Here is a 13,776-nt window from a genome sequence, read left to right as displayed (position 1 = left end):
GTTGCCAGGAGACAAGTGTTCTCCAATGTGACCTTCTGGGTGATTTTACATATCAATTGCATGTTGACTATGTAATATGTGTTGTACTTTGCATTGTATTGTACAATATCGTGCCTATTGCAATGCAGTGCCTGTAAAGTCATATGTGAGGCTTGATGGATCCCTGCTCCACGGTGAAGGTTGCTATTTTGATAAAGCCCCATTCTCCCATTTTTAGCTCTCCACCCTGCAGGCATTCTGCCTGTATTCCTGATGAAGGGCTATTGTCTGAAACGTTGATTTTCCTGGTCCTCGGATGCTGCCTGAACTGCTGTGCTTTTCCAACATCACTCTAATCTAAAGCCCCATCCCCACACCTAAACAAAGAGAAAATAATCCAAGTCCTCCTACTGGTTTACAGGACCACTACGACTTGCTGAGTGTAGCAGTACATTTTGACATACAGGTAGTTCTGGGACAACACACGTTTCGGCAGCGCAACTTGGCTATAATGCCATTGAAGAATTAGGGAACGGTATTTTGGAGAACGCTTATTTCCATTAGCAATAGCGCGATTTCAGCAGGGATCAGTTCACGTGCTTCATTCTGCGCATGCGCAAGCATGATATCAGTGCGATTTGGTGCATGTGCTGAAGTCCAAAGTGCTATTTTGCACATGCGCAATGTGAGCTCGTCTTTGTGCCATTCTGTCCATGCACCAATGTTTGTTGACAACATAGCAGCTTTCTGAGAGAGGTACTGCATGGCCAGCAGCTTTCTTACATTTTTAAATGTAGTGTGTTAAATTTACTTTCGTTAATAGATATGATTTCAACCTTCATTCAGGGTGTGCTATACTTTGCCATAGATTTTGGATGATTTTTGAGTCATAGAGTCATAGAGATGTACAGCATGGAAACAGACCCTTCGGTCCAACCCATCCATGTCGACCAGATATCCCAACCCAATCTAGTCCCACCTGCCAGCACCCAGCCCATATCCCTCCAAACCCCTCCTGTTCATATACTCATCCAAATGCCTCTTAAGTGTTGCAATTGTACTAGCCTCCACCACTTCCTCTGGCAAATCATTCCATACCTGTACCATCCTCTGCTTGAAAAAGTTGACCCCCTTAGGTCTTTTTTATATCTTTCCCCTCTCACCCTAAACCTATGCCCTCTAGCTCTGGACTCCCCAACCCCAGGGAAAAGACTTTGTCTATTTACCCAATCCATGCCCCTCATAATTTTGTAAACCTCCATAAGGTCACCCCTCAGCTTCTGACGCTCCAGGGAAAACAGCCCCAGCCTGTTCAGCCTCTCCCTGTAGCTTAAATACTCCAACCCTGGCAGCATCCTTGTAAATCTTTTCTGAACCCTTTCAAGTTTCACAATGTCTTTCTGATAGGAAGGAGATCAGAATTGCACGCAATATTCCAACAGTGTCCTGTACAGCCGCAACATGACCTCCCAATTCCTGTACTCAATACTCTGACCAATAAAGGAAAGCATACCAAACGCCTTCTTCACTATCCTATCTACCTGTGACTCCACTTTCAAGGAGCTATGAACCTGCACTCCAAGGTCTCTTTGTTCAGAAACACTCCCTCGGACTTTACCATTAAGTGTATAAGTCCTGCTAAGATTTGCTTCCCCAAAATGCAGCACCTCACATTTATCAGAATTAAACTCCATCTGCCACTTCTCAGGCCATTGGCTCATCTGGTCAAGATCCTCCACTACACCTCCAATTTTGGTATCATTTGCAAATTTACTAACTGTACCTATTGTGCTTACATCCAAGTCATTTATGTAAATGACAAGAAGTAGAGGACTCAGCACTGATTCTTGTGGCACTCCACTGGTCACAGACCTCCAGTCTGAAAAACTACCCTCCATCACCACCTTCTGTCTTCTACCTTTGAGCCAGTTCTGTATCCAAGTGGCTAGTTCTCCATGTATTTCGTGAGATCTAACCTTGCTAATCAATCTCCCATGGGGAACTTTGTCGAACACCTTACTGAAATCCATATAGATCACACCTACCGCTCTGCCCTCATCAATCCTCTTTGTTATTTCCTCAAAAAAGTCATTCAGGTTTGTGTAACATGATTTCCCATGCACAAAGCCATGTTGACTGTCCCTAATCAGTCCTTGCCTTTCCAAATACATGTACGTCCCTTCTCTCAGGTTTCCCTCCAACAACTTGCCCACCACCGACGTCAGACTCACTGGTCTATAGTTCCCTGGCTTGTCCTTACCACCCTTCTTAAAGAGTGACACCACGTTAGCCAACCTCCAGTCTTCCGGCACCTCACCTGTGGCTATCAATGATACAAATATCTCACCAAGTCGCCCAGTAATCACTTCCCTAGCTTCCCACAGAGTTCTAGGGTACACCCGATCAGGTCCTGGGGATTTATCCACCTTTATGCATTTCAAGACATCCAGCACTTCCTCCTCTGTAATAGGGACATTTTGTAAGGTGTCACCATCTATTTCCCTACATTCTATCTCTTCCATATCCTTTTCCACAGTAAATACTGATGCAAAATATTCATTTAGTATCTCCCCCATTTTCTGCTGCTCCACACAAAGGCTGCCTTTGAGGGGCCCCATTCTCTCCCTAGTTACCCTTTTGTCCTTAATGTATTTGTAAAAACCCTTTGGATTTTCCTTAATTCTATTTGCCAAAGCTATCTCATGTCCCCTTTTGGCCCTCCTGATTTCCCTCTTAAGTAAACTCCTACTGCCTTTATACTCTTCTAAGGATTCACTCGATCTATCCTGTCTATACCTTACATATTCTTCCTTCTTTTTATGAACCAAACCCTCAATTTCTTTAGTCATCCAGCATTGTCTATACCTATCAACCTTTCCTTTCACCCTAACAGGTATATACTTTCTCTGGATTCTCATTATCTCATTTCTGAAGGCTTCCCATTATCCAGCCATCCCTTTACCTGCAAACATCTGCCCCCAATCAGCTTTTGAAAGTTCTTGCTTAATACCGTCAAAATTGGCCTTTCTCCAATTTAGAACTTCAACTTTTAGATCTATCCTTTTCCATCACTATTTTAAATATAATAGAACTATGGTCACAGGCCCCCAAAGTGCTCTCTCACTGACCTGTCACCTACTCGATTAAGTACCTAATAGAGAAGTTTTGCACCTTCTCTATTAGGTACATCCACATACTGAATCAGAAAATTTTCTTGTATGCACTTAACAAATTCCTTCCATCTCAACCCTTAACACTAGGCAGTCCCAGTCTATGTTTGGAAAGTTAAAATCCCCTACCATAACCACCCTATTATTCTTACAGATAGCTGAGATCTCCTTACAAGTTTGTTTCTCAATTTCCCTCTGATTATTAGGAGTGATCGTTTTTTTTGCTGGTCTGTCCCAAACCCACTTTTCCCATAGGCCTCATTATATATATTATGCAATTTGTTGTTAAGTGAGGTTTTGATGGCAGGAAACTATGGCAGTACAAGAGAACTACCTGTATATTGGTAATGTTGCCTATTAAGGTTTGGGTACGAGAGATAACATGATTGTGTCACCAAGCCCTTAGTAAAGCAGAGCCAGTGAATACACTTCTGTCTTATGTTTAGCTGCAAACACTCCTTGAAAATCTCGAGTGGACAAGGCTTCTGACTGAGAGCCTCTCCTCCCTTAATAACTAGCTTTCGCTGCTGACTCTGCTCCATCTCACTTGATTTCTGCAGGTGAACAGCATGTTTAGTTCCCACGACAGAGTGCAATGGGTTTACTCAGAGAACTTTTAAAAGCACACAACAGCTTTATAACATCAACACAAAACCCTACTGAGTGAACCAGCTTTCCAAATCACCCATTCAACCTCGAACATACACTAACTCTGCAAATATTCAGAAGCAACTAAACTGCAAGTTGGATGGTGATGGATTTATACAACAGCTACTTATGGAAACACAAACTATTCCTGGCCACTTTTAAAGAACTCTCAATTGCTAATGGCTTGCATTAATTTTGCATATAACTTGCATCTGTTTCAGCTCAACAAAATAGATGACAGTTCCTTCTCTGGTTCATTTCTCAGAACAAAGCTTGGTTGTTTGTCAGTTATTATTAACGTGACAATGGCTCTACCACAGTCCATTTGGCTAATAGTCACACACTTCTCTCATATGATGCTTTAGCTTTATATTGGCATTTTGTGCAAATTGTCCTGAAGAGCGCAAGGCAAAAAGCTTCAACAAAATGCATTCTTCTGAAACATCAGTTTAAATAAAATCAACCAGGCCAGTTGAAATTCTCTGCCACGAGCCTAAAAGACTATATCCAAAACTTTGTGTACTCTGATCCTTTGCCCCACTCTCATCACTTAATGCGAACAACACAGTCTGAACGAGTTCAGAATTCCACTTTGATGTTTGTTCTCCCCAGTTTCCATAAAAGAAACAAATTCAAAGAGAGGTCAACAAAAGGTAGGAATACAGATCTGGCAAGCTGCCAAACCAGAGCATCTTCAAACTGTAATGAATGGTATTTCTCATGGTCTAGGTCAGAATGTGATGGTTGAAGCTCACTGTGTGCTGCAATTATTTAAAGTATGCAAAACTCCTGGCATGGATAACCCAACGAGAAACTGTAGATCTTTAACCAGCAATGCAGCTGCTGTTGGCATGCCTAACATGTACTCCATCCAAACTCAATTCAAGGGAATGTGCAAATATAGAATTGTACACACTATTTTTGCCCATTTAGTTAAGGAAATTAAGCTAAGCTCACACATTACTCAAAATATTCAGGTCCAGCAGTGTATTTACTCTTAGGATCCAAGAATCCTAAAAGTTTAATTAAATTCCACCTCTGGCAATTTCTTTGGGGACAATGGCTGGTATTAAAGCAAAATCTTCGTTGGGCATAACTGTATCTCATTTTTACACTGTCTTGATCACATATGTAATATTACATCATGATCTATGTTTGGTTCAAGGTGTAAACTGAGTCCAAGCTACAGACCATAACGTAGTGTCATATTATGTTGTTTATTTTTAATTAGTTGCAGTCAACCCCACAGCTTCCTTTCAATGTGGAGTATTTTAATGCAAAGTTTCTCCACCTGACAGCTTGTATCAAATTTCTGATCATTTGACATTAGAACAAAATCCAATAGCAAAGCAATTCCATGTCGAAAAGCAAAAAAAAGTGCAGATTTTTAAAAATATTTAATGAAAGACATTTCTTGGTTAATCAGTGAGTCTTTTTTTGGGGGTAACTAATCGTGAGGCTGTGTTAAAAGTTAACATTTTAGACAGAAGTTACTGATATTACTACAACAGAACAAAGATATCGAACAAAGAAGTTCGATATTCCATGTCTTAATCAATGTTAGCACTTGTGTAAACAAATCCTCAATGCTGCACATTCATGCTGTGAGACATAATTAATTGCTGTTGTGGGTTTTGATGCGACCCACTGGGCATTGTGCCGCAATGGGCGGCACGGTGGCTCAGTGGTTCGCCCTGCTGCCTCACAGCGACCCAGGTTCGATTCCAGCCTCGGGCGACTGTCTGTGTGGAGTTTGCATGTTCTCCCCGTGTCTGTGTGGGTTTCCTCTGGGTGCTCCAGTTTCCTCCCACAGTCCAAAGATGTGAAGGTTAGGTGAATTGGTCATGCTAAATCGCCCGTAGAATTAGGTGCATTAGTTAGGGGGAATGGGTTTGGGTGGGTTACTCTTCGGAGGGTCAGTGTGGACTAGTTGGGCCAAAGGGCCTGTTTCCACACTGTAGGGAATCTAATCTAAAAATCGAGCCATGTTGTTCCTAAAGTCACATGAAATGTTATAATTTTTCATAATGTGCACATAACGCCCCAATTTACTTAATATTTAGCCAATGTTGATAGTAAGCAAGGGCCAGGTTTTTGTACTGAACAAGAATGATCAGTTATTAAAGATATTAGACTATAACTACAACTAAGCAAATATAAACCATTAGGAGAAAGTGAGGACTGCAGATGCTGGAGATCAGAGCTGAAAAATGTGCTGCTGGAAAAGCGCAGCAGGTCAGGCAGCATCCAAGGAGCAGGGGAATCGACGTTTCAGGCATAAGCCCTTCTTCAGGAATGAGGAAGGTGTGCCAAGCAGGCCAAACCATTGGCTACTATCAGTAACTAAAACAAACACACACACACACACACACACACGCACGCAAGAAGAAATAAATAAAATCAATTTAATGGTTATCCTACTCTGGTTGCCCAGACCCTTTGTTTCTCTGGAAGATTCCACAGTTTTATAAGTGTTGGATTCACTCGTCTCTGGTATATCAATTCAAAAATCATAGCTCACCGCAACTGCTGCAGGAAAGGTTATAGGTTTCCTTCAGCTTTAACTGCAAGGAGGCAGCTACTGCTGGAAAAAAATAGCATGCACTTTTGTGTCTTTCCCTTTCTATAAACTGTTTCAATTTGCTCAGTTAGCTGACAACTAATTGTCTTCACTTGAAAAGAACTCCTTGGCTTTGATCATCTGCACACTGTACAAACTCACAGGCACAAAACAGAGTTCAAAATAGTTTTCAAATTTCTTAATGTTAAGTTATATGGCCATCCTGGTAAATCCCTGTTTCTTTATTCTGAACAGTTCTCCCTTTTTCAAATCCACAGTTTTTAAAGGTGAAAACAAAAGACACCGTTGTTACAATGTTTATACAATTAAATCTAGGAACTGGGTTGATGCTTAGTTTAATTTGCAAAGCCTTACAAATGTAAGTCCAAATACAGTTTCCCCTTTAAAAATCAATGCTATGCTCAATGGAAGGCCAGCTCAAACGGCGTACAGGATTAAATCTTCCTTCCCTGCCATTTCTTTCAGCAGTAAAACAATAGAATGGATTGGGAAATTGGCTATGATGTAGCAGCTTTAGCACTTCTGGATATTCTCCTGGAAATAGAGGATATAGAACATCCTTGCCCATATTTAAGGATAAATGACATTGTGATTTTGATTTTTTTTCCCTGTAGTCTACCATTGTTTTTTGAAAGAATAAAGAGTTAGAAGCTTTGAAGATTAAAACTAACAAAATATGATTGACACCTTTACAAACCAGGATACAAATCACTGTTAAATCATTTGAAGCACCAAATTAGGTATTCTATGTGATTTCATGTTTTCTCAAGGAAAACACTTCAGCCAGTCAAATTAATTACATTACAGCTGTGTTGTAAGTTAATTAGAATCCAAGCAAGTTACAGCCCTAAAAAGGAAGCAGGAGACTCTCAATCTCTGAAGACTTTCAAATGACCTTCCATAAGAACTCTCTTTGCAATAAATGCTATAAGTTAGATTTGTTATTAAATGCTTGGAATAAGTCCATTTTAACATATATATAAGTACTTATATAATCATATATACATGTTTAAATGGACTTATTCCAGGCATTTAATACCAAATCTAAATCATAGCATTTACTGCAAAGTGTCTTTTTATGGAAGCTCATTTGAAATTTTATTATATATATTTCTAAAGGTAATGCTCAGAGACAGATTGATGATTCCAGCTGAAAAGGCATAAACCCGAGTGTATATCAGCATCCTTCAAGATCACAATAGGATTGGTCTATATAGATTTCTTTCGATAACACAATTCCAAGCAGTTTCATAAATAAATGTGATGTCATGATCTCGGGGTACTATCCCAACACCTTTGCTGAGTACTGAGATGTCTGGCTATTGGTCTGGGATATTCTTGGAACTGGATTTCTTGGGTTCTTCAATTCTTTGGTTCTAAATATCTAGCCTGTGCTTTGATCTAAATCACATGCACCAGATTACTGTCCAGTCAGCTAACAGAACAACTCTGCAGGTTTTATTTGCGCTCAATACACAACCATTCTCAGTTTGCAAAATTGGTATTGCATTAAAATTGTTTATGATACCTTGCATTATAAGTAATTGTGCAAATTGGCAGCCTTTTGGTACTGGAGAGAAATTAAGCAGATTATTAAGATAAATTCAAAGGAACTTAAAGTCACTTTGTTCCAAACTGCAAGTAAAAAGTACACATTCAGACGTGAGGAGCCTCAGACAAGTAGAATAATATTGTGAAAGCAAGAAAAAAGAAGGTATTTGAATCTGACAAGAGGACAAAATATTTCTCGAACTGTGAAGACTGAACATTAACCTCTCAATTTTTGCACTTGTTCTTTCTGAAACATTGAAGTGAAACAAATGTGTATAACCTCTCTACTTGACACTTAGACACTGCGACACAGAACATAAAACATGCAATATATTTTGACTACTAATTTGCCTTTTAAAAAAAAGGAAGCTTGCTGAGATTGATTTCAGTCCACCCTACCAAAGCCCATATTTTTCTTCATAGTAAAAGCACATTTTCAACATATTTAAATTTAATTTCTTTTTACAAATACATCAAGGACATAAGGGTGACTAGGGAGAGAATAGGGCCCCTCGAAGATCAGTAAGGCGGCCTTTGTGTAGAACTGCAGAAAATGGGGGAGATACTAAATGAGTGTTTTGCATCAGTATATACTGTGGAAAAGGATGTGGAAGATATAGAATGTAGGGAAATAGATGGTGACACCTCGCAAAATGTCCATTTACAGAGGAGGAAGTGCTGAATGTCTTGAAATGCATAACGGTGGATTAATCCCCAGGACCTGATCAGGTGTACCCTAGGACTCTGTGGGAAGCTAGAGAAGTGATTGCTGGGCCTCTTGCTGAGATATTTGTATCATCGATAGTCACAAATGAGGTGCCGGAAGACTGGAGGTTCACTAACGTGGTGTCACTGTTTAAGAAGGGTGGTAAGGACAAGCCAGGGCCAGTGATTTGGATGAGATCATAAGAGATACAGTTAGTAAGTTTGCAGAATACACCAAAATTGGAGATGTAGTGGACAGCGAAGATGGTTATCTCAGATTACCACAGGATCTTGACCAGATGGGCCAATGAGCTGAGAAGTGGCAGATGGAGTTCAACCTGGATAAATGTGAGATGATGCATTTTGGAAGGTCGAATGTGAAAGCTGAGTACAGGATTAAGGATAGGATTCTTGGTAGTGTGGAGGAACAGAGGGATCTTGGGGTGCAGGCACATAGATCCCTTAAAATGGTCACCCAAGTGGACAGGGTTGTTAAGAAAGCATATGGTGTTTTGGCTTTCATTAACAGGGGTATTGAGTTTAAGAGTCGTGAGATCTTGTTGCAGCTCTATAAAACTTTGGTTAGACCGCACTTGGAATACTGCGTCCAGTTCTGGTCGCCCTAGAGGCGCTCTTCCTCCAGCCATCGTGTTACTATGGTCTGGTGATGGAGGAGTCCAAGGACCTACATGTCCTTGGTGGAGTGGGAGGGGGAGTTGAAGTGTTGAGCCACGGGGTGGTTGGGTTGGTTGGTCGAGGTGTCCCAGAGGTGTTCTCTGAAACGTTCCGCAAGTAGGCTTCCTGTCTCTCCAATATAGAGGAGGCCACATTGGGTGCAGTGGATGCAGTAAATGATGTGTGTGGAGGTGCAGGTGAACTTGTGGCGGATATGGAAGGATCCCTTGGGTCCTTGGAGGGAAGTAAGGGGGGAGGTGTGGGCGCAAGTTTTGCATTTCTTGCAGTTGCAGGGGAAGGTACCAGGAGTGGAGGTTGGGTGGTGGGGGGTGTGGACCTGACGAGGGAGTCACGGAGGGAGTGGTCTTTTCGGAACGCTGATAGGGGAGGGGAGGGAAATATATCCCTGGTGGTGGGGTCTGTTTGGAGGTGGTGGAAATGACGACGGATGATACGCTGTATATGGAGGTTGGTGGGGTGGTAGGTGAGGACCAGTGGGGTTCTGTCCTGGGGGCAATTGGAGAGGCGGGGCTCAAGGGCGGAGGAGCAAGAAGTGGAGGAGATGCGGTGGACAGCATCGTCGATCACGTCTGGGGGGAAAATTGCGGTCTTTGAAGAAGGAGGCCATCTTGTGTCAAACATCAGCTTCCTCTATCTCTATCCATTCCAGCATTCCTCCCCTCTCTGCAAAGGTTTCATTTGCTATAAAGTTCGTTTCTTTCATAAAGACAGAAGCAAAGTGTAAAATGCCTTTGTGTTCTCCCTAATCCGTTCTGCCAAGCCTTTCTCGTGCCCCCTCCTGGCTCTCCTCAGACCATTTTTGAGCTCCTTCCTTGCCTGCCTGTAATCCTCTAGAGCTGAGCTTGACCCTAGCTTCCTCTACCTTATGTAAGCTACCTTCTTCCTTTTGATGAGAAGCTCCACCGCTCTCGTCATCCAAGGTTCCTTTATCTTACCCCTTCTTGCCTGTCTCAGAGGGACATATTTATTCATCACTCACAACTTTTCCTTAAACAATCTCCACATGTCTATAGTGCCTTTACCATGGAACAATTGCTCCCAGTCCATACTTCCTAACTCATGTCTAATCACATCATAGTTTCCTCTTCCCCAATTAAACATCCTCTCATTTTGCCTAATCCTCTCCTTCTCCATGGCTATGTAGAATGTGAGGCAGATCTGATACCTGCCCTGGATCATTTCCGAAAAACCAAGTCTAGAATGGCCTCTCCCCTCGTCGGCCTATCAACGTACTGAGTTAGGAAACCCTCCTGAACACACCTTACAAAAACAGCTCCATTCAAATCTTCTGCTCGGAGGTTCCAATCATTATTGGGAAAGTTAAAGTCACCCATTACAACAACCCTACTACGTCCACGCTTTTCCAAAATCTGCCGACCTATGCTTTCTTCAATCTCCCTGCTGCTGTTGGGGGGCCTGTAGTAAACCCCTAACGAGGTGACTGCTCCCTTGCTGTTCCTAATTTCCACCCATTCTGACTCGGTAGGCAGATCTTCCTCAACAATGGAAGCTTCTGTAGCTGTGATACCTTCTCTGATTAGCAGTGCTACACCCCCTCCTCTTTTTCCCCCCACCCTATTCTTTTTAAATGCTCTAAACCCTAGAGGTTTACAAAATCATGAGGGGCATGGATAGGGTAAATATACAAAGTCTTTTCCCTGTGGTCAGGGAGTCCAGAACTAGAGGACATAGGTTTAGAGTGAGAGGGGAAAGATATAAAAGAGACCTAAGGGGCATCTTTTTCACGCAGAGGGTGGTACGTGTATGGAATGAGTTTCCAGAGGAAGTGGTGGAAGCTAGTACAATTACAACATTTAAAAGGATTGGTGTATGAATAGGAAGGGTTTGGAGGGATATGGGCTGGGTGCTGGCAGGTGGGACTAGATTGGGTTGGGATATTTGGCCAGCATGGAAGGGTTGGACCAAAGGGTCTGTTTCCATGCTGTACATCTCTATGACTCTATGATTCTACTTAAACATGCATTACATTCCCACCCTATCTAATAAAGAAAACAAATTCTAGGAGTTGTGGTTTGTAATACTCACACTTTGTATAATGGCCCTCTGTTGGCATGTTATCTTCAGTACTATCGCACTCTTTGCTTGCCAGTTGCTTGTTGGCAGTCTCTAAGCGATCTACGAGAAAGAGGAAATCTTTTGTTAGAATATTTCAAAGTATCATTTATGCCAAGCTTACAGAGTAAACTGACATACGTAAACTAAATTAATTCTCTTGTGCACCACAGCTCTACTCAAATTAAATTTCCAAACAGATTGTGAATGGTGTTTTCAGAATGCAACTTCCTACAAATCCAAGTCACTATTGATTTTCAGACTAGCTCACATTTCAGATAACAATTCCTCATTAACATTTCATCCAGAGATCTGAATTCCTATTCATGGTCTAAGGATGGTTCAAAATGCTTTACAGCCAATCACCAATTTCTGAAATTTGGTCACTGCTGCAACATAGGAAACTTACACATAAGATCCCATGAACAGCAATGTGGTAATAAACTGATAATACCTGAGTTGGTGTCGATTGTGTGGTGCTGGAAAAGCACAGCAGGTCAGGCAGCATCCAAGGAACAGGAGAATCAACATTCCAGGCAAAAGCCCTTCATCAGGTTGCTTAGATAGAGATGCCAACATCTAATCATCCAGCTATTGACAAATGGGACAGGCTACTTCTGTGTTGCAATGTCATTTTCTGCCTTCTCCACATCGGTGTCTGAACCCGCCATAGCATGGAAACAGACCCTTCAGTGCAATTGGTTCATGCCAACCAGATATCCTAAATTAATCTACTCCCATTTGTCAGCACTTGGCCCATATCCCCCTACACCTTTGCTATTCATATATCCATCCAGGTGTATCTTAAATGCTGTAATTTTACCAGCCTTCATCACTTTCACTGGCAGCTTATTCTATACACGTATCACCCTCTGTGTGAAAAAGCTGCCTCATAGGTCTCTACTAAATCTTTCCTCCTCACCTTAAAGTTATGCCCCTCTAGCTTTGGACCCCCCACACTGGGGAAAAGACCTTGGCTATTCACCTAACTATGCCCCTCATGATTTTATAAATCGCTATGAAGGTCACCCCTTGAGCCTGCAATGCTCTAGGGAAAAATAGCCCCAACCTATTCAGCCTCCCCCTATAGCTCAAACTCTCCAACCCTGGCAACATCCTTGCAAATCTTTCCTGAACCCTTTCTCAAACTTCACAACATCCTTCCTATAGCTGGAACACAGTATTCCAAAAGTGGCTGAACCAATGTCCTGTACATGACCTCCCAACTCCTATTCTCAATTCACTGACCAATAAAGGCAAGCATTACTTCTTCACTATCCTGTCTGCTTGCAACTTTACTTTCAAGAAACTATTAACCTGCACTCCAATCATGAGAGGCAAAGGTAGGATGTGTTCAGTAATACACCCCAGGACCACCATTAAGTGTATAAGTCCTACACTGATGTGCCTTCCCAAAATGCAGCACCTCATGTTTATCTAAATTAAATTCCATCTGTCATGCCTCAGCCCATCGGCCCATTTGCCACAATGCCACATAACAGACTTGTGAGATAAATTATAGATCATGGAATTAAAGGGACAATAGCAACACAAATGCAAATTGGCTGAGGGATAAGTAACAGAGTAATACTTAATGAATATTTTTCACGCTGGAAGGTGGTTTGTAGTGGAGTTCCCACTCCATGGGGCTCTGTATTATAAGCAAATCTGTTTCAATGAACATTAGAAATCATTTCTGCTCTGAATGCATTATCCTGCTTGGCTTTTGTACTGTGGTATTGTCCATCAGTTTATCTCTCCCACCCTCCACCCTATCGCAAACCTTCCTTTTTTGTGCATCCTGCAATTTAATCCACTTATACTGCATTATAAACTTAGATTTCTGCCATTTTTCACTTCTGCTGAAAGGTCATCAAACCAAAACACTACAGTTCTCTACAGATGCTGCCTAACCAACTGAATATTTCCAGTCATTTTTTTGCCTTAAATCATGCATGTAGATTGGGGAAGGAACTACAGAACTAAACAATAAACTTATCTTAAATGTGGAAAGTTCAAAAACATTTGACCAGATTTTATCACATAGCAACTTACAGCACCTTATTATCTCAATAATTAAAATTAGTTTGTTTAGGAGAGTACTTTCAATATAAACAGATATTTGAGAAGATCAAATCACTAGGCTTGAATTTCTGTTTCTCTCCCCAAAATAATACCTCTAAGGTCCCTATTGAAGTCATATAGTCTTCGTATTTCGCCTTCCAATTTATTCCTCAAGGCTTTATCCAATGTTTCTCGTTTGGTGGTGGACTTCACCAAGTTTTCATGGGCTTCTGAGATTCGCCAAATTTCCATTTCAAACTGTAGAAGAACACAACAGAAATAGTGCAACAATTGTTACCTCTAGATTCC

General features: G+C 41.5%; 1 protein-coding gene across 7 annotated transcripts in view; it reads right to left on the bottom strand.

The window, feature by feature from the left end:
• amotl1 (angiomotin like 1) overlaps positions 1-13,776 on the bottom strand; it is a 237,087-nt gene that overhangs the window by 72,121 nt on the left and 151,190 nt on the right. For all 7 annotated transcript variants that reach the window (XR_011961546.1, XM_072577833.1, XM_072577834.1 and 4 more), the window contains 2 exons: positions 13,581-13,725; positions 11,377-11,466 (listed from right to left, as the gene is read on the bottom strand). Coding sequence is in view for 6 of the 7 variants with exons in the window: in XM_072577833.1 (XP_072433934.1) it covers positions 11,377-11,466; positions 13,581-13,725 (235 nt within the window). In the remaining variant the exon portion in view is untranslated. The remainder of the gene's footprint in view (positions 1-11,376; positions 11,467-13,580; positions 13,726-13,776) is intronic.

Source organism: Chiloscyllium punctatum, chromosome 9 (genome assembly GCF_047496795.1).
Source record: "Chiloscyllium punctatum isolate Juve2018m chromosome 9, sChiPun1.3, whole genome shotgun sequence".
NCBI lineage: Eukaryota > Metazoa > Chordata > Chondrichthyes > Orectolobiformes > Hemiscylliidae > Chiloscyllium > Chiloscyllium punctatum.
This window is presented reverse-complemented; position numbering and strand designations above follow the sequence as displayed.